The following is a 25,240-nucleotide window of genomic DNA, read 5'->3' on the forward strand; positions in this document are numbered from 1 at the left end:
TGTTTATCTGTATGAAGCAGCATGCTAATGTAGCTATTTCTAATTGCTTTTGATACGTTAAGCAGAGTCACACAGAGGTAGCTTGGTCATTGTCATGTGGCACTGTGTTCTACTACAGCGTAGACGTGTCCTGAGGAAGAATTGTCTTATTTCAAGGCACTTTTGGGGGGGGTTGGATCTGGGGGTTGCAGAGTTTTTATTTGTCCCTGGAATACATTCCTGTAAAGTGATAGATGCCAGAGAGAGAGAAGTTTGTTCTCTGTAGTCCCTTAATTGTATGATACTTTGCATCTCTGCCTTGTTTGAAAGCTGTTGCAGTCTTCCTATCTAGTTGGCTACTGATCAATACAGAGTGCTTTGTACTGTTTAGTCAATCTTGTCTTATGATTTAGATTTTCCTAGTTCACGTGTATTAAATATGCTATTGCTTTCTCATTTGGCAATTTAATAGTGGCTGTTCCAGAAGTAGTCTGCAGATGTTGGGGCTCTGAGATCTCCCTTATGCACACTCACAGAACGGTTCTGGACATGCACAGAGACAAAATTCTGGGTGTCTGTGATACTTCTTTAAACTAGGATGTTAAAAAAAAAAAAAGTTTGGAGAAGCTGGAGTTTACTTGGCTATAGGATTCAGAATTTCTTTGTACAAATTTTAGTGCAAGTCATGGAAGGACTAAGTGGGTTTTTTGAGACTACTGAAAAATGTTGATTTTTCTTTCATGTTAATGTCTTTTTGTCTTAGAGCTAACTCTACACCTTGATGAATGCAAAATGGAGATGGAAATTTTCATGCTACCACCATTTGCAGCAGAAATATCAAAACCATTACTGAAAGTCAGCTTACTTTATGCTTTTGCTAAACTATGGTTTTGATTATTATTTCTGTTGAAATTATTGCAGAAATTGTATTGCAGTTAGGTAATTTTGATTCTGCTTGGTTGCAGGTCGGATTTTAAATGTCTGAAGTTTACAGTCACTACATCTGCTTTTAAAAACTTGTAATAGTTGTTACCTATGTTGTGTAACCAGTTCTTACTTGAGAAGACTGGCACTGCTCTGTGTTTCTTTTAAGTCCTGGCTCCTGTTCCCTGTTGTAGGACTACTGCTGTCAGTGCTTTGATTTGGGAAAGAAACTGGTCTAAAGGGAGTGTTGAGAAGAGCAGGCAGGAGCTTTCCCTACCTACCATTTGGGAGAGGAGGACAGGCTGCCAGACTACTCCTGCCTCACTGAAAAAAGTTGTGTTGACAGATGGTCATACCATCATAAAAAAAATAGATTATTGTAGTTCAAGGCAGTTCTGAGCATGATTTCCATATTGCTTCTCCCCAGGCTGCTGCTGAGAAATGCGGAGAGCGCCGTGCATAAAACCCTTTAATCTGCATAGGAATCAATACTGGAAAATTAAAATTTTAAAGGTTTAAAATTACAAAATTACATCTGCTTTGCAAACAAATGTTGCTGTCATTTCCATAGAGAAACGCTGTTTGGTTTAGTCAGTAAGGCAAAGGCCTAGTAATCGGTACAGTATGGTTACAGCACGGAGCTGTTTGACGTGAGCTGCCAGCACAGCCTTTTTGTACCTTTGTGCCTCCCTCTGATTTTTTTGTCTCCTGCCTAGCTACCCGTTAAGTCTTTGGAACAGACGCTGCTGAGTTGCACTGTGGCAGTACCTCTTCGCATTGCGTATGAGAATCAGTAATTGAAGAATGACAGTCCACATTCCAGTACTGAAATAAGTAATGAGTATTTCGAATAAGGACTGTGTCTTTCATTACAGTTTCCTGCCCATGGTTACAGATTATCAAAAGAACTCTGCTATGGTATTTATATATGAGGAATACAAGTTCTTAAAGGGATCTTAGATTTTGTTCCATCCATGTCATTTTTATTAGTGTTCAAGTTTTACCCAGTTTGAGAAGCACGTATTTCATACCTGCTTTTGACCAAAATGCTCTTCGACTTCAGTATTAATCTTTACCTATAATCTGTTTCTATTCCTCCATCTTTGGTTAAAGCCTTCCAGTTTCAGAGTAACAAATAACTGTATACAACAGACAGACCTGACAGGGACTTTTTCACATTATAACATTGTCTAACTGCTTCCAGTCTGTTCCTTCTTTATTCTCAAAATAGCTACTTGTTCAACCTTTTGCATATAGGAATGAAATAAATTAGACAGATATGCTACTATTTACACTGCTGGTGCCAGACTGAGCATTGCTGTATTGTCTGTCCTTTCACAGAAGAGACAAAAATTTAAACTATTTATTTGCATGTGTACTTTACTGCCACTAAATTAATTCGTTCCTACCTCCTCCCTAATTACCTTATGGAACTTAATAGTGACAGTTACTAACTAGATTATAGTCATCAGTAAAGCGTGCTGTTGTTTTACAGTTGTCTAATTCTTTGAAGAGTAAATCCAGTCCCTATTCAAATCAATGATTCACTGACTTCAATGGAAGAAAAATCAGGCCCTTAATCAGCAAGGAAGTGTAGTGTCAGTCATACTATGCAAGACCCAAACCATCAAAAGCATGTAAATGATCAAAAAAGAGTTTCTATGTTTAGCCTGCCCCACTTTATACATAATGAATAACTAGTTGGTGTATGATTTAATCTTAAAATATTTTATTAAGCACAGATAATAATGCAGAAATCCATGTAATAAAACAACTTTAGAGAAAAAGCTAAGTTAAAATGAGTTACTATAAATATTGCACTTAGAATTCTTATTTTACATATGTAACTCCTTAAAAAATTGGACAATTATAAATTAACAGCTTCCAAGTAATTGGAATTTGGTATGTTTGACACCAGATGGCTGTGCTGCAAATCTTCGGCTTTAAGACTTAGGAGGATCTGTTCTCATCTTGATAGGTACCTGTAATGGATACCACTTTGTGCCAGGGTGTGTTTAGGTGGATGGAAGGAAAGAAAGGATGAGCATGGTCTTGGTGTTGACAGTCAGTTGTCATTTCGTGACTTATAATAAGTGAAATTATTTTTCAAAAGAGATGATAGAATGCAGCTGCAGAGTTTAGTTTTAACATGTTTTGTTTTTCAAGGCATTTAGGATCTTTGAGTTCTTAGTCTTAAAACTCATGACAAAGCTGTTGGGAAAGACTTTGCCTCTACCGTCCTCTTCTACCTGGCCCATGATGATGTAGTTTAAACCTACAAAGGAGAGCATGATGTTACAAGACAGAAATCCAGGACATGATTTGGTAAGTATAGTTCTTTATATGTGGTCTCTATTCATTTGCACTCTGTTACCAATGCCTTCTAACGTTTTTTCCTTCTTACCTAAAGCATATACTTCCTTACCCATCTTTGCCATGGTTGTTGCACAATAAAGTACAGTTATGTAAAAATCAAGTAGATACATAGCTAAGTATCTACTACATAATTATATAGGAGGTATCTGTTAAATGTAGACTATCAAATGAGTCTGAAAGACATTAGAAATGTGGTATAAACAGTGGATAACTTAGCTACTAACACCCAAAGTGGAATGTGTCTCATTAATTTTCGATATTTTCTCATTTGTTCAGCTTGTAGGATAATGCACTTAAGGGATAATGCACTTAAGTCTTTTCATTCCCTTTTCCTCCCCCAAAGACGTAAACATTTTCTAGATACATAGAGAGGCAGTCAGGCAAGCAAGGTGGGCTTAATGTGTGATAAGCCCTGGCTTTGGAGAAATCGGATGGATTTGCGTATATTAATGGCTTAGAAGTGTTAGGGGTTTTCAAGGCCTTAGGCTGGAAGGAGTGGTATTACAGGGGTATAAGCAGAAATGTTTAGATATTAAGTAATGGCTATTAAATAATTCATGGAGATTTAGGGAGAGGAACAGAAGTGTGTGATTTGGAGCCAGGGGTCTACCTAATGGGAGACAGTTTGTTCCACCAAGGGTATTATTATGTCTCCCGGACAGGTGTCTAGTTTCCAGAGAACTACAGGTAAAAGCAAAAGCTAGTTTCTGTCAAGGATTTTTCATGTTGGTACTGCCCACTTAGAATTAATATGCTTAAAAACCAGTAGTATCCTGAATGTTATCAGTGTTTTTTGATGCTTATTAAATTATTTTGACTGTTGTCTGCTATGGTTCCATTTATGTTCTCCTGTTCTAGGAGGCAGTGCTGAAAACTGTTTTATATTTTACTTAGTTTTATATTTTACTTAGTCACTTCAGTGAAACGTAGTCTCAGTATTTCTTACACCACCATATAAGTGTAACTTACAACAGCGTAACTTATAACATTCCATTTTGACTGGAAATTATCTTGGTTGACCTACTCTGTATACTACTGTTTAAGATAGCTATAGAAACACTAGCTGTTTGCAGATACAGAGTGGGCTTAATACTACTAGTATTTCTACAGTAAAGATGTAAATATATACAGGAGAGAAGCAACAGGGAAACATGCTGATTTTTTTCATTTGCTGTGACATACTGCTCTTCTAGGTTTAGCATGCTGTTTTTCCCTTCTAAATAACTGTGTATGAAAACTAGCTCCAAAATACATACATGTAAAAACAAAATCTAACTGAGCTTTATTTGAGAGAACCAAATCAGATTTTACTTTATATCATGTGGGTTTAAAAAAAAAAAAAATTTTTTTCAAACTCCCTTGATCTAAATGAGTCTAAACCTTTATAAGTAAAATTAAAAATGCAGTATAAACCTGGATAACTAGTTGTTTTTATCTTAAATTGATTATAATATTAGTTGCTGATTATAGAAACAATTACTGTAATTTTACTGATTTTTGTGGTCATATTTCAAATAGCAGTTTTGAAAACTGTTGTCTTCTATAAACACACAAAGCAGTTATTTTTGTGTACTTACCTCTTCTGATGAGAGGACACTGCTTACATACAACAATAATCTTGGCACTCATACTCTTGCCGGCTTGTTGAATTGCTAAATTTCCCTCCTTATATACATTAATGATTGATATTGTTGCATGGAGACTGCCAGCCCGTGTTATTGTTGTGATTACAGTTCCAGTTATTACTAGAAGAAAAGACATTTGATACTTTTTAAATTATTTTTTAGACCTAAATATTGAGGCATCATAAAAACTGACTAAGTCCATAATAAGGAAAAAAAAATGCTGGAAACAGTTACTAAATACTCACTACTGACAAATTTTGGTGGCACCAAATATAAAACTGTTCTTAGAATGTATCAGTCTCTTGCAAGCCCAGTTCTAGGTTTTGATAATTTGATAATTTTGATAATTTGATAATTCTGATAAATTATCAAAAGTAGTACAATTTGATACTACTTTTAATGACTGATTTTAAAACAGTGGAGAAGTTGAAAATGTTCTAGCCAAAAGCTGAATTCCCAGCTCTCTGACATTCTCAAATGAGTAGCAGAGAATAGTCAATGCCTTAGAAGCTAGATTTTGATCTGTCTGAGGCCTACTACTGATACAAATTTGCTGATTTCAGCTATATTTAGACTACAGATTAGACCATCATAGCTGCCAAAGACCTCTCAGTATGAAAATAAAGATACCTTTTTTTTCCCTAGGATGACTAGATTAATTTGTAGGCCATATTTATTTATCAAAAGGGAATGGTAAATAGTATTAGCAATTTTTTTTCTTCTCAGATCACCTTTTGTAAATAAGCTGTTCTATCATAGGATCAGTTAGATCTTCAGTTATCAAGTATGTGCAGCCGAATTTATTTTACAAATCTGCATAATCTACATTTTGGGTTAGGTGTTTGTAAATTTGCACATTATCTTCCTTTAATCCAGAGCTTTTAATTAAATGGGAATGTTCAAGCTCAATCAAAAGAGAACTGTGGATGTTAAAATGCTGGGTATTGCAGTTACATTTCTAGAAACAGTAAAAATGAAATGCATTATGAAAGAGAAATAGCTCTTATTTTCTAAATTCATAAAGCCAGGAAATAAACTTGGAATAAATCATACTCTACAAACAGCACACTTTCTGTTCTTACCTTAGGATACACTTGCATTCTCAGTGCATATAAAATATTTTTACTCTTACTCATGCCATGGAAAAGACTGAAAAATTTCAAGTATTTGACAAAAGGTGAGAGTGAATGCGATTTATTACCCTGATGCTAGAGGAAAAAGAACAAGTTTTATGTAGTGTCATTTACCATCAACCACAAGAGCTGAGGTATGGTCAGTAAGAGGAGACCTTTTTTCTTTTTTTCCCCTACCTGCTTCTTTTGGTTTGGGGCCAGCCTCTACTGTCTGCAAATTAAAACAGGCTGGTGGTCAAGAGTGGTAGAGGGTCATGCTGCAGTGACTCTGTTCTGCTTTAGGGTACAGCCACAGCCCTCAACTGTTTTTCTAGCAAAATGATGCAAAGCTGCCCCCACTTCTCTGAAACAGCAGATTTCCTCAAATCTCATGGGATTAGCTATAAAATTAGAGAGTGTTAGATTAAAACAAACAAATAAAAAGTGGTGGTGTTAGGGGAAAGTTGTCCCATCAAATTTTTAGGCATGTTATAGGGGATTAAAAAAAGCTTCCAGTATTAATATGGGAAAATACTCTGAGACATAACTGAATAAATGAGCGGTGACAATGCCATCCAAATATACAGCAGACATCATTTTTCCCAAGTGATTTGTGTCTGTGTATGGAAAGCAGTGCTTGTAAGCTTCCATGCCTTCTTCTAAAAATACTTTGGAAGTCTATGAACTGAATTGTGGAATAGTCAGTAGGTACAGCATGAAATGTGTATTGGCTGGTTACAGATAAATGACATGACAATACAGTAGTTGAATCAATACTTTCCTGTAGGAGGTGGTCTTATATTGTCATTTGCTTTTCAGATTGAGAAAGTATGTTTGTTTGAGACATATGTGCAGTGCCTATTTCACAGTTATCTCCAAGAATGTATTGAGTGAAACACAGGTACTAATGTCAGATACACACATGAGATGGTGTAAAAATATAGCCTATATTAATGATAACTCAGAACTGCATCTGGTAAAATTCCTGAGTCTAAAAACACAGTGTCAAGTGAATAATTAGAAAGAAACAAACTTTGCTTCCTTACCAAAGTTGCTTGAACAATAATTGCTTTCAAGAGTCCCGCTCCTCTTACACTTTTGCTGGCACAGGGCAACTGTAGGTTTCACAGCTTTTTGAAGAGCAAAAAGTAAATTGAAATTGAAATGAGGTGTTTGATACAAATGCAAGGCAGTATGTTTAAAAAAAAAAAAAAAAGATGAATACTCCTGATGTATACATTAACTAGATCCGGTATTGCAAGGGATGAACACCACAATAACGATATTGCTTTTCTCTGCCACTGCCTCCAATCATCATCTTTTCACGTGTGTCTCTGCCATATGTATCTGTTCTAATGACCTTATAGAATGGGATGTTACAAAAAATTTACATTTGATTGCAGTGTGATCTTAAATATGTAACTAATTTAGTGTTGTTGCCTGTTGCCATACAGCCCTAGTAGTACACTTACTGTAATATAATTTTATGATACTTTAACACTTCAGAGGGAGGGGGTGGCTTTTTATCTGAAATTACTGTACTGTGATGGAAGAGATCAGAGTTCAAATTCCTGACTCTTTTTTTCTAAATTTTTCACATAGCTTCATGACATGTAGTACTGCATAATTTTTACTGATGACATTTTGAAACACAACATAATGTTTGAAGTATCTATTTAATACTAGGCATTGACATTTCCTTTCTGAAATGGAATGCTTTGTTTATAAACCAGTGTATACACTTTGGGGTTGGGTTTTTTTTAATCTCCTTGGGTAGATGTTAATAGTCTCTGTACTTTACTCAGCTAACCCTTTCTATGTAATGTATTGGGATGCAGTATTTATAAGGCTCTTATGTCCTTTTCAAATTTATTTGGAATCGGTCAATGACATCATAATGGAGTTGAGATGGAGAGATTAAAAAAACCCAAACCCCTACATAACCATCACTTCCAAGAAAAACTAAATTAGTTATGAAGAATTTCTTTGCATTTTTTTACTTCCTTTAGAATGGAGCATTTTGCAGTTTTATTCAGCCTATACTTTCTGAAAAAGAGCTTCTGACTAATTTTCCAATCAGTAATTTATACTGGTACTTGTCTTTTAATTGAATTAATTGATTCTTTTTATAATTTTCCAAGTTTCTGAGATTCAGCTGAATGGCATTAAAATTACTTTGTCTTCAGTGTTAGGCCCATGACTGTTAGAAGATCTGCATACTCACTGTTTTGCCTTTCAAATCCAAAGTTTAAAATTTGGACCCCGTATTTTTCATTGATTTGGGGTTGTTTGTTTGTTTGAGGTTTTTTTTCAGTCTTCACACGATTGGTATTCAGTGTGACTCTTTAGAAAATTGAATGCTTCCCACAAGGAAAAGTGTTCTGAAGAGCAAGTTACTATGTCTATGGAAGCATATCTAGTCATATTCTACATGATGTAGCCTCAGTCCTATGGTCAGATCTACACAGTCATGGGAATGAAACTCTCACTGCCATCACTTCTGCTGCCTTGATATGTCTGCATAGTTCTTTCCTACCGGTGTGTATTTCTATTTTTAATTATATGCTGAGCTGCTTTTCATGAAGTGACTTCTGTGTAGAATACAATATAGAAATAATACACTATATTCAGCTCCTAGAACTTTAAACTAGATGATAATTTTTCAAGTTATTATTTCAAATTACAGTTAGCGCTTGGCAAGGTGCCATGCCATTTAATTAGTTTTCCTGTCTCACAGTGTCAGTTGCTAGGTCAGGTAAGTACCTCCTATCTCAATGCTATATGCAGCACAACAAAAACGAAGAATTTAATATTCCCTGAGTCTTTCAATTCAGTGTCCGTAGCAGGAAGATAAGAAATGTAGCAGGTAGATGAGTCACAGGTGCATGCCAGTATGGCAGGTGCCAAGAATTTATTGAGGTGCTCTGATTTTTCTAAATTTAAAACTGGGATTATGCATTTCAAAATATTCTTGTTTGTTCCTCTCAGGGGTTTGTTATGCTAACACTTCAAGTTTTACTTTTGAGTTTAGTAAATTTTGGTTGGTGACTATCTTCACTATGATTTGTCAGTAGAGGCTGCCTATTGTTTGTACAGATGAGTAAGGTATTTTAGCAAAATATGAATTGGAGAAGAACTGAATTAAAAGTTTAGCTACCTACCATTTTACATGTAGCCATATTGACAGGGAAATGCATGACTTGATCCAATGAAATAAGAAAATCATTACTTAAGCATATGTATTGGGTTAATCTTCATTACTTTTATTAATGTATAGCATTTATTTATTTCTTCAAGTACTAACATTTTTATGTAAGATAAAGACTGAGGTAATTCTTGAAAGTGCCTACTGAAGTTAAATATTTTATTAATGCCTGGAGTTCTGTGCAAGTTTGAACAGGTCTGATTTGCAAGGTAATAAGCTAAGTCTATTTGAAGTGGGCACTTCTGAATGCAAATGATTGATCAGAAATTTAACTAAACTGTTGAGGTTTGGTGTGCTTTGGTTTGTTTTTAAAATCAGAAATGCCTACACCATGCAAACTGATCAGACATTGCAAGGACTTCTTATTTCTGTCTGCCTAACAAGTCCTTTTGAACACCTTCCCTCTGTTGTCCTCTCTTAGATGACTTTCATTGTTTTTATTTTCTAACACTGATGCTGTCATAAAAATTGATTTGGAATTAATTAGTAAAGTACACCTTTTTCACATGTGCACACACAAACAGCTCACAGTGCAAAACTCAATGGCAAAACCCTGAACTGAAATGCAGCGTGAGATATCTGACAGCCCGGATTAGTTGAGACCAAGTGCTTGAACTTACAACTTTTGTTAAGAAATGCTTTATAGTGAAGAAGAGCTGAATTATTTATTATTAGAGCAGCAGTCACATCAGAATGATTTACAGGTCATTATGATTTCATTTTTATAGTGCTTATTTTCATCTATTTTAAATTATTATCAGTATTTAAGCACCACAGCTTCTTGTTTTCCTGCTGACAGGCCATTGCTGTCCTGACTTTTGATGCGTTTTAAGTACAAATCAGGTTATGTGTTGCATAAAACATAATAAATAATTTGGTTTTCTGCTATAACTGTATCTTAAATCTCTCACATTCAGGTTATGGAAATTGTAAGAATTTCTCTCTTCAATATCTCAGTAATGAGGTAGGTTTGGCAATACCTTCAGAGAAATCCCCCTCTGATCTTTCATATATGCTGTCTAGTCTTAAATATAAAAAGAAACTTATTTTAGTGTGACATACTTCTTTATCAGTTCCAATCCATGATTTTTTTTTTATTTAAAAATAATTCTAGGAGAGTGTCATGTTGACAGGATGTCAACAGAATCTGAAGAGGGCTCAGGTGGCTTCCATACCAATTTTGCTTGATCTTAATAGCTATATGAAGAAAAATATGGTCCGATTTTTACATATTAACTTGTATAGAAGAAGGAATTCCTTCAAATAAAACTACTACCTAAAACATTGAGAACGTCTTATACAAAAGAATTTTGTTCATCCGTTCTTCTATGGAATTTGCTAGTTAACTGTCAAAAACTGAGAAGAGACAGGGAAATTCTCTCAGCTGGAGCGAGTTACTGTTACACTGAACTCTTGCCTGGATAGATTTCCTTTTAATAGTGTGAAGTAGATTCTCCCTTGAGTATATTAAGATACTCCCTTGAGTATATTAGTTTTAATTAATTCTGTCAACATTTGAAATACTAACAAACCATAACAGTGTAAGTTTTAATATACTTTCTATGACATTTTTCCATAACCCTCTCTTGTCCTCAAATAATTTATTTTTCTAAGAAATAAAATAAAGCCAGTAAAACTTACTTGAGGTAGAAGGAACTGTTGTGGTAGTAGGTGGAACTGTAGTTGTGGGTAACTTTTTTGGTCTAAATTTATAATGCCCAATAAAACCATCAGCTGTTAAGCTTAGATCAGACAAAAACTGAATGAGCAACTCATTTCTCTCAGACAGAATAGGCCTGAAATAGAAAAACAAAATAAAATATTTCCATTGTTTTGAATGTCAAAGACAAAAAGCATTGATAGCATTCTTCTTACAAAAAAAGAGAGCGCTTCACTTTAGTTGTTGGTCTGAATGCAGTATCTGCCCCCAGACCAATACTGAAATACGTGTTTCTTTGCTGACGTGTCAGACACTGGTGTTACGAGCATGAAACTCATTCTGATGAATCATCTAAACCTCTGATTCCTGAAGGTTATGTCAATATGAGTATCTTTAAATTCTTCTGCGTGACTTCATTGCAGACTTCACTTCCATGGAATGGAAGGGCCTTGATTAACACAGTGGGAAAATATATTGAAGAAATCCTCATTATGTAGTGGAAGTAAGTAAATGGGTTTTTTATTTATTCGTTTTTGTTTAATTTGGAAGGCCTTAAGAAAATGAATTCAGTTGGATTCTGTAATTCTTTGACAAAAACACTAAAAATAAAATGTTTTGGGTTATTATTTCTGTGGGCTCAGTTTTTGTCAATGACTGGATATTCATTACCAAGGCCTTGAAAAGCTAATGGAGTTATTACCTTAGGATTTGAAATGTCATGAACAAGCACTGTTCAGTGTATTAGGTTTCAGTTCATAAAGCGCATAGTACCTTCTGTGACACTAACTGCCTCTGGATGTGGATGTAGTGCGATGAGACTTCATTCAAGACTACTGTTAGAGAAAATTGTACGGAATGCAAGTCTAGCCAAAGCAGCACTGCTGTCAGTCTTTTGAGCTTTCCACAGACCTTGTCTCAATATTCATTAATAATCAGTAACATGAATTTTTCAAGCAAAAACACAGTTTCTGGAAAGAAGAAGCAAAATAAATATAGGGGCAAAAGACTCTTGGTGAGGAGAGAGGAAAATAGAAAGTTGTTTTAAGATGTAGTTTTACTAAAATGACTGCATTGTTTCTTCCCAGCAAGTCTGACGGAGGTCATGAGCAGGAGTTCTTCAGAACACTTAATCAGGCCTCTGAAGTAGAAACTTTTGATCATCTCCTGGTTTTTTGGCAGGTGTTTCAGAAATCAGTTTACTCTAATGGCTGAGTCTGACATAAACAAAAGTAAGTGCCTGGTTATCTGGAATTCTCTAGATTTGCAGATGCCACAGTAGTTGCACAGATTACGCGTTTCTTGCTGCAGTATTGGTGTAGGCTGTGGACATAGGAGGACACTGATTATCAGCTGCCCGAGAGCTTTGTTCTTGTCCTGGTTTCAGCTGGGGTAGAGTTAATTTTCTTCCTAGTAGCTGGTATAGTACTGTGGTTTGGATTTAGGATGAGAATAATGTTGATAACACACTGATGTTTTAGTTGTTGCTGAGCAGTGCTTACACTAAGTCAAGGACTTCTCAGCTTCTCCCACTGCCCTGCCAGGTGCACAAGCTGGGAGGGGACACAGCCAGGACAGCTGACCCAAACTGGCCGAGGGGATATTCCATACCATATGACATCATGCTGAACAAAAAAAAAAAAAAAAAACTGGGGGCATTGGCCCAGGGGAGCAGAGCTGCTGCTCAGGAACTGGCTGGGCGTCGGTCAGTGGGTGGTGAGCAACTGCATTGTGCATCACTTGTTCTGTATAGTCTTTTGTCATTGTTATTTTCTTTATTTTCTGTCCTGTTAAATTGTTTTTCTCAACCCCCGAGTTTTACCTTTTCTCTGATTCTCTCCCCCTTCCTACTTGGGGGAGTGAGCGAGCAGCTGTGTGGTGCTTACTTGCTGGCTGGGGTTAAACCATGACAGTCTGCTTCCTGAACACCAGGACTACAACACCAAATCTGAAAAAACTGACCTAGTCTGTGTATCCTGCCTTTTTAAAAAAGGCTTTTTGTCCAAGAGGCAGGGGTTTCTTTGAGTAATTACTTCTCCTAATAAATTGTAATTATTATGTATACCATTCATTTATGTATCATAGTAATTGTATTTAGGAATCAGGTATGTGGTTACACTGTATGCTTGCTGGTCTGCAGTTGGATCTGAATTTATCTCTGCAACCACCAAATGAATTCAAGGTATCCACTTTATTCATACTTCTGATGTATACTGTTTCTGTTACAGAATGCCATGTTACATTATCTGTATCTGCTGGTTAATGAGTTCCACCTTGCATAATTACTGTGTCAGACATGCAACTAATACTCTTCATAGAAGGCTTGCTTCACAATTCAGTTTACAGAGCATGATTTCTGGTTCTTTTACAACACTGGTCTTGTCCTTACTGTTTTTCTGACCCCAGCTGATAAATTCTGATGAGAATTCTGCAGAGCTAGTGGAAAATCCCCAAGAGCCATACTTTCCTCCTTTCACGGGATATAGAAGCTGCCTATATACAGCTCTGCAAGGGAAAATGACTGTGTTCAAGCTCTATATTGGATCTCTGGTTAGGAAGCAATGCTCTCCTAAAATTGGCTTTCAGGATACTTTTAACATTTAGTAACAGGAAATCTCATCTCTAAGCTATGTGGCCTGGGTCTGAGCCCAGTATTCTGCCCTTATTTGCCTGCTGCACAAAGTCCATACTAAAATGTCTGTATTTTGAAGCCCACTAGGGTTTGGCAGACCAATTTACAGCTTTGACATGCTGTGGGGATAGATGCTGCACCACAATTGAGAAGTGGTTTAGGAAGCTACTCCTGGTTGCCTCTCAGGGGCTAACGGGCACTTCTTCCTTTTGCCCTGCCCTGTCAGCCAAGACCAGACTCTGACAGTGCAAAACACACTTGCACAGCTGGGCTAGGTTCTAGCTGGAAAGAGGCAGCTAAATCCCAGGGACTGGAGGATGCCAGCCTCATCTTTAAGGGGTGTTGTTCACTGCTGCCTTCTGAGAACCAAGGGAAGGACAAGTTCTTGTGGAGTTCAGTTCTTACCTCAGTTGGAAAAGGTCTGAAATGTCACAACTTACATATAGAGTGAGTCAAACTAGACTCTAATCATGCTTCTGGCTTAAACTCTGTTCAACTAGGAAGCAAGTCCGTTTGCTCCAGTGCTTTGGAGCTGACTTGCTCACAACAAAACACCTATGGCAGGAACTGAAGGTATTTGTATGGAACGTCACTAGTTAAGTGTTTCTGATACGAGATTCTGTTAGTTTTGGGGTTTTTTTACAGCAGCTTGAAGGTAAATATCTTACTGTTCTGCAGTAACAGTTTAGTTGTAAGAGATGGATCTGCAAAGTCACAGGGAGGTTCTCATGCTATGCTCATCTATGGAATACCTGTCTACCTGGTGATAAAGTATTAAGTATTGTAACTAACGTCTGTCATCTGATGGTTGCTTTTTTTATTCTGTCTAAAGAAAGAGGAGCGTTTGCAATAGAATTCCATTTGGGAGGGTGTTTTTAGTTCAGATGATGGTGATTTGTTATCTAATATATACAGATGCTTACAACATTCAGGTCACAGAAACATATCACCCATTTGGAGACCCATCCAGTCCATCTGCAGTCACTCCAAGTGCCACAGCACTGCAAGACAACAATTCATCTTTGTTTCCAGGTAAAGCTTTAAGCTATAAAGTATGAAGTCACTTTGCTATGAACACATACATGAGGCAAAAATGGAAAAATTCTGAATGTGGCAAATGGATGGAAATGAATGGCCAATATTTCTAACCCACCTCCTTGCCTTGAGGTCTCAATACTAACTCTGCCTTGCAGAATCTCCCTCCATCTCACAGCCTTTGGGTTGGAGGCAATATGGAAAGATAGTTTACTTTTGCTAGTGAAGTTTTTCCTGAAAACGAGTGATTATGTATGTAACTACAGCCAGAATTTAGCCTCTTGCATCATTTTAGTGGCCTGAATTACCTAGCACTTAAAGAACAATCATACCCGTAAGACCCTCTGTTATCAGTATCTTTTTATAGAGCAGCTTTTTTTAACTTTACTACAAGAAGGGGGCCTGAAAAGAAATTAATGTAAGCCTGAAAAGAAAAGTGTAACTCAAGACCAAAAGCCTAAGGTGGCTGAAGGAAACTGAAGTTAATGTATTTCAGGTGCAGCCCTTCTCTTAATCAAATTCTTGACAAGTTTCTAATAAGTTTCCACAGGCCTAAGCTTACTCTGTTTCTAGCACTGTCATGCTATTGCATAGCTCCTGCATGGAGAAGAAAAATCTTTAAAAAGACTCTATAAGAAGAGTCCTACAGAATGTCTGCCTCCCCTCTTGTCTCCTGAGGGTATACTACATAACCTTAAAATACCCAACCAAACAAAAAACTGCAAAAAACCTCACAGTAAATCTCAGTCTAATGCTTAGAAGGACTGAGGCTTGCACCTCCTCCCCCTGTACCACAATTAGTTGCTCTTGGTAATCAAACTAGCTGTCGCTTCTGAGATGTTAAGTCTAGTCATACACATCCATGTGTGGTTTTTTTTTTTTAATAGCTTGTATTTCTTGAAGCCAAATGCATCCTCTTCATCTTCTAAAGCCACTCAGCTTTAAGAATCTTGAGGAAGAGGAACAATGGGAAAGGAGAGCTAAAAATTACTAGCCTCACCCAAAAAACTTTACACTTTTTTGGGGAATAATTCTGATCCACTATTTCTAAACCTGATTGTATAGTTACGGTGCCATTGGCTGGGTTGGGGGTGGTTTTTGGAGGTGGGAGGCTTTTGGGGATAGGTTGTTTTTTGGAGGATAGGTGAGTTGTGTGTTGGGGGGGGGGTGTTGAGTGGGTTTGGGGACAGCAATTTGATAGCAAAGCTGGTGAAAGCCTGCTGTGCTACCCAGCACACTCAGGAAAGCAGTCTGTGCCATGAGAGAACAGGCAGCACGTGCAGATGGAAGGGATGGTAAGCAGCGATGCAAGGAGCAGCCAAGGAACCAGCAGAAGGGAAGTGGCTGAGGGGGAAATAAGTCAGATAAAGTGAGTAATGAGACAAGGGGCTAGAGAGTTCAGCTGGATCCTTGTACTTCAGTATCTATAATCAAAACATATTAAGTGATGGTAGTGTTCAGCTACCATTAATATTGGTAGTACACCAATATCACAGAATCATTAAGGTTGGAAAAGACCTGCAAGATCATCAAGTCCAACCATCAGCCCAACACCACCATGCCCACTAAACCATGTCCTGCAGTGCCACATCTGCACTTTTTTTGAACACCTCCAGTGATGGTGACTCCACCACCTCCCTGGGCAGCCTGTTCCAATGCTTCACCACTCTCTCAGTAATGAAATTTTTCCTAATATCCAGTCTGAACCTCCCCTGGTGCAACTTGAGGCCATTTCCTCTTGTCCTGTGGCTAGTCACTTGGGAGAAGAGACCAACACCCACCTCTCTGCAACCCCCTTTCAGGGGCCCAAAACTGAACACAGCATTCAAGGTGCAGCCTCACCAGCGCCGAGTACAGGGGCACGATCACCTCCCTGCTCCTGCTGGCCACACTGTTTCTGATACAGGCCAGGATGCCGTTGGCCGCCTTGGCCACCTGGGCACACTGCTGGCTCATATTCAGCCGGCTGTCAAACGTATAATATCAGTATAATAACCATATAATATCAGTAGCATTAGCATTGGTGTTATTAGACAATGCTGTAATGAGGCTTGAGGGACAGGACAGAATACTGGTTGGAGCCAGAGCTAGTCATGGAGGGAGAGAGAAAAGGGAAAACCTAGGAAGAGACAAAATACTAAGCAACTCCTAGAAGTTCAATGGGAGGCAGAAGATGTCATATTTAATTTGAAGAAGAATAAAAATCTTTCAGAAGCCTAGTACAGAACTGTTAGCAAAATGACACATAGTGGTAATGAAGTTCATAATTCAAGAAAGTTACTTACGCTGGTGGACTGTCTCCGCAGTACTTCCCAATTCTTTTAGCATCATTGATTTCCCCACCATTAAATACTGCGACATAGTCGTATCTGCAGTAGTTGTCTCTCTCCACATCAAACTTCTCGAACTTTAACTCTATTAGCTGCAGGGAAAGTGTAAATAACTCATTAAGATTTTGATATACAGAATTTACTAGTGCTTCTTTTAGTAAGTGACCTCTTCATATGAGGTACTAATTGATTTTTTCTTTCCATAAAGTCCTTAATCCACTTAATTATGGAGTAAAGTATTTTAATCCACGTGACTTCTCTCCAACAAATAGTTCAATATATGACTCTAATATTCTATAAAACACTTTGTTCTCAAAATATATGCAATTAACTTCTGATAAAGTTATTTTTATGAGTGAATGAAAACATGATAGTAGATGTTAGGTGTTACATTGCTTTTAAAATAACTAACAAATCTAAACCACAGAAAAGAGGCTTTTAGTGTCATTATATCATTCAAGATATGCCGAAGAAAAAGCAAGGCCAAAGTTAGCAAGAGCCATTTCACTGACTTCATTAAGAGCAAGGTTTAAATAGGTCAGAATAAATAAATGAATAGGTCAGAAAAAAAAATTATAGAAAGAAAATTAGTAAGACTAAACCCAAGAGAAAGTAAGTAGTTAAAGGAGTTGTGTTTCCATACATGATTTCCACAAATGTTGGGGCTTTACAAGTCATAAGTGAGAACTAGTATAACTCTGGTATTTCCAGTACTGATGCTATTATCTCCAATATGACTTGTATTTATGGACTTTTATACCTCAGAAAGAAAAATAATGGACAAGAAAACAGAAATGGAATTACTACTCTGAAACGAAGTCCTGCAGTATGATTCTGTCAGTTGAGTGCAGCAAGGAAGGAAAGCACAACATAACTGCACGATTGAAACAGAGGTAATATATGCATTTAGGTTGCTTCTTTATATGAAGCACAACAGTATTTAAATCGCCTTCCCATAGATAGTACAAATGAGGCTTGAATGACAACACTGAGTTGTGGTGATTGTAGATATGCAGGATTTCTCTTTAAAGGTCTGCCTCAAACAAAGATGATATTAAATCTTTTAAGACTGTACAAAGAAAAAGGATTCATTTGCACATTGCATAGACTTTATTTGATTTACTGACATAGTAAAAATGATCTTGTTCTGCATTCATAGTAATGATAGCCTGTTATCACCTGATGTCTTAGTTTTGCCTGGATATGCTTTTGCACTACTCAGATGTGTAAGGCATCATTTTGTTTCCTGTAAGGTATTAGTAACCTAGGGGGACTTGGTTTTAGAGATGAGTAACAGGCTTGTTTCAAAAACCTTGTCATCATGATGAAAAAATGCACTTTAAATGGAAGTACCCATCTGAATAATACACTTCTGATCAAAAAAGATGGTGTAGAAAGAAGTAATGCAACTGGGAGCAGGAATGCTAAATTTTTTTCATAGCAGGCAAAACAGCAGGCCATAATCTCTACTATATTATTGTTCATAAGTGCACTTTGCAGTAACAGAGGAGTATTTCATGATAGAATAGAAGCTCTTCACCATCATAAGAAGCTCCTCCATCTTCTGTAATAAATGAAGTAATTATTGGTTTGTATCAGAAGCAAAAGAGTGCCTTGTTTTATTGCTCACATGCTTGTGAAAGGGAAGTAGAGACAACAGCACCTAAACTTTGACAAATGGAAGAGTGAACAGCTTTTCATGTGCACTGGAAGAGAGATGCTTATTCACTACTTCCTCAAAAATGTCTTTTGTCACTGTCAAAATTCTGCCTCATTTGCATGCAAACAAACTCTATTGTAGTACATGTAAAATACATATTTGGAAACTTGCAGATTTATGGAACAGGATCTTCAAAAGGTACAGGATATAATGCCCTTATTTTTATGCTTATATAGCCGCTCTTAGATCTTCTCTGCAAGCTTAGGAAAAGCTTTTAGGCTTATCTAGAGATATTTGGAAAGAATCAAAGTAATCTGCAGTTTACAGATAAGGTTTTAAATATCACTGCCTATCTATAGGATTGTTAAATGACCCGTATCTAGCAGGCACGGAATGTGGATTAAAGAGGAGTACAGGAAAGACTAAGCTGACATACTGCTTCAGTTCAAGGGAGAAAATACCTTGGTAAATGGAAAAGTATGAAAGATCTGAAGAATATATTTATCTGGGGCAGCTTTTTTTATTTGGAGGATTACGATCATGAGCAGAAGATTAAGAAGAAAGTAGTCTTTACATGTAGAGGAATTTAAAAAGCTGGATGTGGTTAAGGAAAGCAACCTACCAAACATGCTTGGCAACCAAAACATTCAATCATTGTAGACTTCCTGCCAAGGTACAGAGCACATGCCTCAGCAACAACGAGAAAATGTGACACTAGGATTGAGATTAGCCCTACAGCATAGGGAACACACTTCTGTTTGCTATGTGGCATTTGAGCCCTCTTGGTCTGCCATCACATCTCTTCAGGTCTTAGTGAACTGGTAACATACGCTCTCACAGCTTCTGGCTAATTAAGCAAGCATGTTATGAGATGGAGCCTTCAAAATATGAAATAAAACAAACTTTATGAAACATACATTGAAAATCCCTGTGCAGGACACATCTGAATATACTCCCTGTACTGTAAGCAGAATAAAATAATTTCTGCTTTTAGTAAATTCAATCAGCTCTGCCTGGGTACCTCAATAACAAACTGCAGCAACACCAAAACCGCTACAAATGTTGGACTTAAACCTAGCATCGGTCATCATCATGTTTGGTCCTGAGATGATCATCTGCCCTAACTTAATTTGCATGAAGTTTTGTTAATTAACAAAATCATCTTAAAAAAAATTTGTTTTAAAAGCCTCATCAGTGACAGATGCTTTAAAAAGTTTAATTTAGGGGAATGTATCAATGCACATATGAGGACATACAATGTTGAGAAAGCAGAGGAGTTACTGGAGTGAGCCAGGTAATACATGAGAGGATGGCGGGTATCACTGGAGCGTAGGTCTGCCTGCGCCTCTTGCACGTACACAACTTTACGTTTCAGCCAGACAGCATTTTTACTGGTTTAGTGCAACGCAGGCAGGGTGTTGTGCCAGCAGGCCTTGATGTGATATTGGTCCTTGCCAGCAATGGAAGCTGGGTCGTGCCGGTGGGGTGATGGCAGTGCCTTACCTGGTTCTTCGGGGCGACGATGTGCCAGGAGCAGGTGACTCCCGCTGGGTAGTCTCGCTCTGGCCAGTTGGGCGTTTGGAAGGACCCCGACGGCTTCTCCAGTCGTCCCCCACAGTACTGATCCCCTGCAAGTACAGCACACCACGCTGCCCAGAGTGCAACAGGGATGCTGGTAACCCATGTAATGCACTTGTTTTACTGCAAGGGCCTCGGTGAGGGAGACACGGCTGGTCCCTGATGGTTCCGGCCGCCTCTGCCACGGCCCCACCACAGGACATGGCTGAGCCCTTCAGCTCGGCTGGTGGCACCTCTGGGAAAACGTATTTAATCAAGGGCAGCAAATGCCAGATGTAGACGAAGAGGAGCTGTGCAGGGGCTAATGGGCATTCCCAAAGGAACTGCAGCCTGTGGAGAGCCCACGATTGAGAGGGGTTTTTTCCTCCATATCTCCTCCTCCCAGTCCCAAATTACAAAGCTACATCAGGTATGTAATCCTTATTTATAATATGATTATGAAGCTTCTTTTATTAAATTAACTCTATCACATCACAGTCATTTAATATATTTTTCAAGAAGCTATCAATAGAGGGATACAACTGGAAGGACTAATAAATTACTTATCACCTGCACTGCATCTGCCCAACAACCTGTCTGGTCTGGTATCATGCTAGTAACAAAAGCCTTGAAAAAGAGACACTCAGCAGCGCGATACCACCTCCCTGTAACCTCCCAGCCTCTCGCAGTTCATGGTCTTCCCAAGCACAAGGCAATGCCTTTATGTTTAATAATACCTAACAAATTTTTATTTCATATGTTTTTCTAATTGTTTTTAAACCAGTGTAGAAATTGACAATCCACAATGTCCCCTGGCACAGCACTCCACCACTTAACAGCTCACTGAGAAAAATCACCTTCTCCTTTCCTTTGCAGCCACTTGCTCATCAGTTTTTTGTATTCAAGAGACAGTGACTGTGGTCCCAGTTCACTTTCTTCGTACCGGTCATGATTTTAGAGCCCTCTCCTACACTCCCCTCGACCTTCTCTTTTCCAGCATGAAGAGGTCTATGCTGTGCAGCTGGTCTTTGTGTAGAAGATGCTCCTTAACTCTATCATACTTGTTGTCTCTGATTGCTTCTGATAGTTTTATTACACCCTGTTCTGTGATGGGAACATCAGAGTGGCACAAAGTATTCAAGATGTGGATGCATTATGGATTTATAGTGGCATAATTTGTTGTTGTTGCTGTTTGGTCTTCATTCCCTTTTCAAAAAATTGTTAAGTTTCTATTTCTTTTTTGATACCTATTAAGCACTGGATTGATGCTCAACTATTGTTTTCATAAATTATCTATTTTAAACCTAAGATCTCATTCCTAAGCGGTAATAGTCAATTCAGAGCCCGTTGTACTGTACATAAAGTTAGGGTGTTTTCCCCTTATTTGCAACTTTTATCTATATTGAATTTCATCTGCCATTTTATTGACTAGTCATTACCATATTGCTACTAGGTGTAGTTCTTCCGCAACTCTTAAATAGTCAGCCGTCCTATTTACTACTTTGATTAACTACAATGGCTAAACAGTGATACTTTCCTATTTGCTAAGCAAGATAATTAATGAATACATTGAACAGAGTGCAATCCCTAATATCTCTGGCATCACGTCTTTTTAAGCATTAGTGTGGCTCTCCAAAGAGTTGTACAGTTATATTTGTCTTCAGCACATATGGAATTGTTAATTACCTCTTTCATGTGGTTCTGCTGCAGAAAACTTCGCAATGAATCCACTTCCAGCAGTATTAGCATCTGAAGTCATCTGCACCAACATTTTATTGCTATTGGATACAAGGGCACCTGGTTTCACAGTACCACAGAACCTGCCGATGCGTTGTCCATTGGCATGGCCGTTGTATATATCCACAAAATCGTATCGGCACAAGTTGTCACTTTCCAGGTCTAAATATCTAAAAGAAAGAACCACCACTTTTCCTTCTGGGACCTGCAGAGAGACAGAGAGAGGGAGGGAGAGAGAGATGTATCATATGACAGCACATATGTATCTGATCCCACTGTTTGCATGAGTCTTTTCATATCCTTCACTTCTCGCCAGGTAAGCTCTTTTTGTCAACTGTACTCCAGGCACAGTGCATATTGGACCAATCATAAACCCAAAGCCCTGGCCATCTCTGTTGCTATTATCTTCTTCCTGATCCACAGTATCGTCTAGCCAGGCTCATATAGCTGATGATATACCATCACCACCCAGTTCAGCCTGGCATGTTTCTCTTATTTTCTGCTGAAAGTATGCAATCAGCCATGCAGCTCCCTGTCACCAAGTAAGGTGAGGAGGATGAGATTAATATGATTTTGAAAAAAATATGGAACAAGCAATTTACAATTTTGAGCAAATGAAATGGCCTCTTTTATCTTGCTGCTTTGTGTCATAAAGTTTCATAGTTCGAAGGATTTTTTTATTTGCTGACACATGACTTACATTTATAAATAAAATTGGAAACTTTATGGCTAATGCTGTACAACTGTAATATTTAGTTATTGGAGTGGGTACATTTAGCTTGAAGGCTGCAGTGGAAGAATGATATTTGGAAAGAATATGTAAAACTATAAACAGAGAGTTCAAAAGAACCATTAGTGGGTGCCCTCAATACAAAATAGAGTTTTGTTTTCTGAAACATCTGAGGAAACATAAGACAGGGCAAATCTTCTTACGTGTCTGCATCTGTGGACATCGTGAAAGAGGCAAGAGTACTGAGAAGGACGTAAATTAAAAGAGTGTAATAGTTTACAAGGAGGAGGACATTTCCTGGGATAGAGTTGCAGGCTTTTAAGAGAATAAGCAGCATACTGAGAAGTGAAAACTATTCTAGAAAAGGACTCAGTCCTATGTAACAGGACAGGAAGAAGGGAAACAGTATTTTATAGTATAGAGGGACCCTAGACAGGCAGAGTGTAATTATCTGCATTCAATTCATAGCCTGGTAGAGTGGTTACCTATTAAAATAATTGCAGCTGCTCTATTTTACTGAGACACTGCTATTATTTTCTGCTTTAAATATGTAACACACACTTAATATATCTGCAGTAAGTCCGTATTTAAGCCACTTTATTTAAGAGTTCATGAATTTTTTCCTTCCTTAACAGTGACTCATTTTAAAACACCAGTTTGAGATAAACTACAACTAAACTGTTCCACTATGAAATTGTCAAACAGTGTTTTAATGTTGAGAGTTTTAACAGTTAAAAATGCCTTGTCAGGTATAGATGGAAGTGCTATAGATGGAAGTGACCACTTAACCCACAGAAGATACTAATACAAGCAGCAGCTCTGGATGTAGTGAAAAATGTGCTGCAGATGCGTTAAGGTTACTCATTCATGCAGCTGCTTTTATGTCCAGTGCTGATACCGATCCTGCAGCAGGACAGACTTTTGCATGAGCTGTTTTCACCCGCTCGGGACCCACATACACACTGGCTGACCAGCCCCACTGCAGTTCCTGTTGCTGGTTTCAGAGTATTTTCCTTTAAGTTCAAGGTTCTCTCAAAAATGCATTCAGTTCCCCTGTGCTGACGTACATCACTACCCTACTGCTTACTACATCAAAACCACAAAACTCATCTAATCTTACCCAGAAATTCCAAAGCACAATGACTATGTTTTAGAAAACTTTAAAGCCAGATGTTAGGTTTAAAACTCGCAATACTGAAGTGAGCAAGCCCTATAGCTGGTATCAGAAAATAACCCACATGTATATTTAGTCAGCATAAAGCCAATACAGACACATGGCCATATTTTAAGGTATTCTGTGAAATGAATCACTGCTCTCATAACTAAATTTCTTATTATTGCATTCACTTGTCTTCTGGTCTGAATCACTAAAAAGCATTAAGACATGGTCATTTTAACAGAAAATGAGCTAAAAGGAATTTGGTATTCCTGACAGAAGACCTGAATGTTATTTATGGTTATACTACAAACTCTGTGTGACTGGACAAATCAGTTCAAAAATGCTGGCTGTAAAGTTAGTCAGATAAGGTCAGATTTAGGCAGTTAAATTAAAGCAGCCTTTTTTCCAGAAGTATGTATGTAAAATAACATAGGCTCTTTTGGGGTGGAACACTCATCATTCGTAAGTTTGTACAGCTGGTACAACAGGATCCAAATGAGGTGACCTTTAAAGGTTATCATGTTTTAAAACAGACTGAGCTGTCACACCTACAGTTAAGATTGTCCAACATTTTCTGCTACGGTGTCTTGCAGCTTTGCTACAACTTACCCATCTTTAAGAATTTTCCCCTTTTCCTTCCACTGTTTCTGAAAGTTGAGCAGAAGTTGCTGTATCTTATTAGATTGAACAGTTCTGTCACTGCTTATGAGATTTTTCCCCACTTTCTCAGCTTGAATTGCTTCTTTGAAGACACCTACTCCCTCCCAGAGTTTGAAGAAGGAAGTGAAAATGAGAGAGGTGGCTGGTTCTGGGGTAAGAAGAGGTCTTTTTGCTGGCCTTGTAGAAATGCATTCAGATTTAGCCAAGTGGTTATCCCTCAGTAGTGCTGACGGGTGCTCACTGACAGCTTTGTTCCACGAGCACATTGAACCAGCGCTGCTCTGCTGACAGCAGCCGCAAGGCACTCAGTCCTACCCCCGGGGATTCCGCTCTCTCGGGCTGCCCCGAGTGGGGCACGGGGAACCAGGAGGTGTGACTGACCCGCGCTGAAGAGGGAGAGGGTGCTGGCAAAGCAGCCAAACTCCCATCTGCCAGCCAACCTTCACTAGGCTTTGGGGTTTCTGTTTCATCGTACAAGTAATTCTGTGCTGTGTTTTATGCTTCCTTCTGCTCTCTCCACCACTGACTATGTTACACTATACTACGTTCCGTTATCTAATTATGTTTTGTTATAGTTTTTAATCTCTCTAGCTTCTGTTAGTTCAGGCTACTTGATCTTGGTCAAGACTCTTCCCCATAGATGTACTGAGTTTCTAAGTTTTGTTTCATGACAGTTTGTAAGAAAATGTGTAGGAAAAACTCAGCCACATGGTCATGAATGTTTAACAAGGAGCCTACTCCAGATTTTAGTTGTCAGAATAATCCTTGCTCGCATTTAGCTGAATTTGGGGAGATAAGTGATTTACAGAAATGTATGAACTGGGGCCCTTAATCACAGTCACTACTTACTGCCGTTACTTTA

General features: G+C 38.0%; 1 protein-coding gene across 1 annotated transcript in view; it reads right to left on the reverse strand.

The window, feature by feature from the left end:
- Positions 1 to 2,610: 2,610 nt before the first annotated feature.
- The window catches only part of PCOLCE2 (procollagen C-endopeptidase enhancer 2), a 28,383-nt gene continuing 5,753 nt past the window's right edge, over positions 2,611 to 25,240 (reverse strand). The window contains exons 3-9 of the mRNA XM_059822684.1: positions 21,779 to 22,034; positions 20,039 to 20,163; positions 16,831 to 16,967; positions 10,863 to 11,017; positions 7,063 to 7,146; positions 4,857 to 5,024; positions 2,611 to 3,178 (exon numbers count right to left, since the gene is read on the reverse strand). Of these exons, the coding sequence (XP_059678667.1) occupies positions 3,048 to 3,178; positions 4,857 to 5,024; positions 7,063 to 7,146; positions 10,863 to 11,017; positions 16,831 to 16,967; positions 20,039 to 20,163; positions 21,779 to 22,034 (1,056 nt within the window). The 3' untranslated portion in view covers positions 2,611 to 3,047. The remainder of the gene's footprint in view (positions 3,179 to 4,856; positions 5,025 to 7,062; positions 7,147 to 10,862; positions 11,018 to 16,830; positions 16,968 to 20,038; positions 20,164 to 21,778; positions 22,035 to 25,240) is intronic.

This window comes from Gavia stellata, chromosome 11, assembly GCF_030936135.1.
Source record: "Gavia stellata isolate bGavSte3 chromosome 11, bGavSte3.hap2, whole genome shotgun sequence".
Taxonomy (NCBI): Eukaryota; Metazoa; Chordata; class Aves; order Gaviiformes; family Gaviidae; genus Gavia; species Gavia stellata.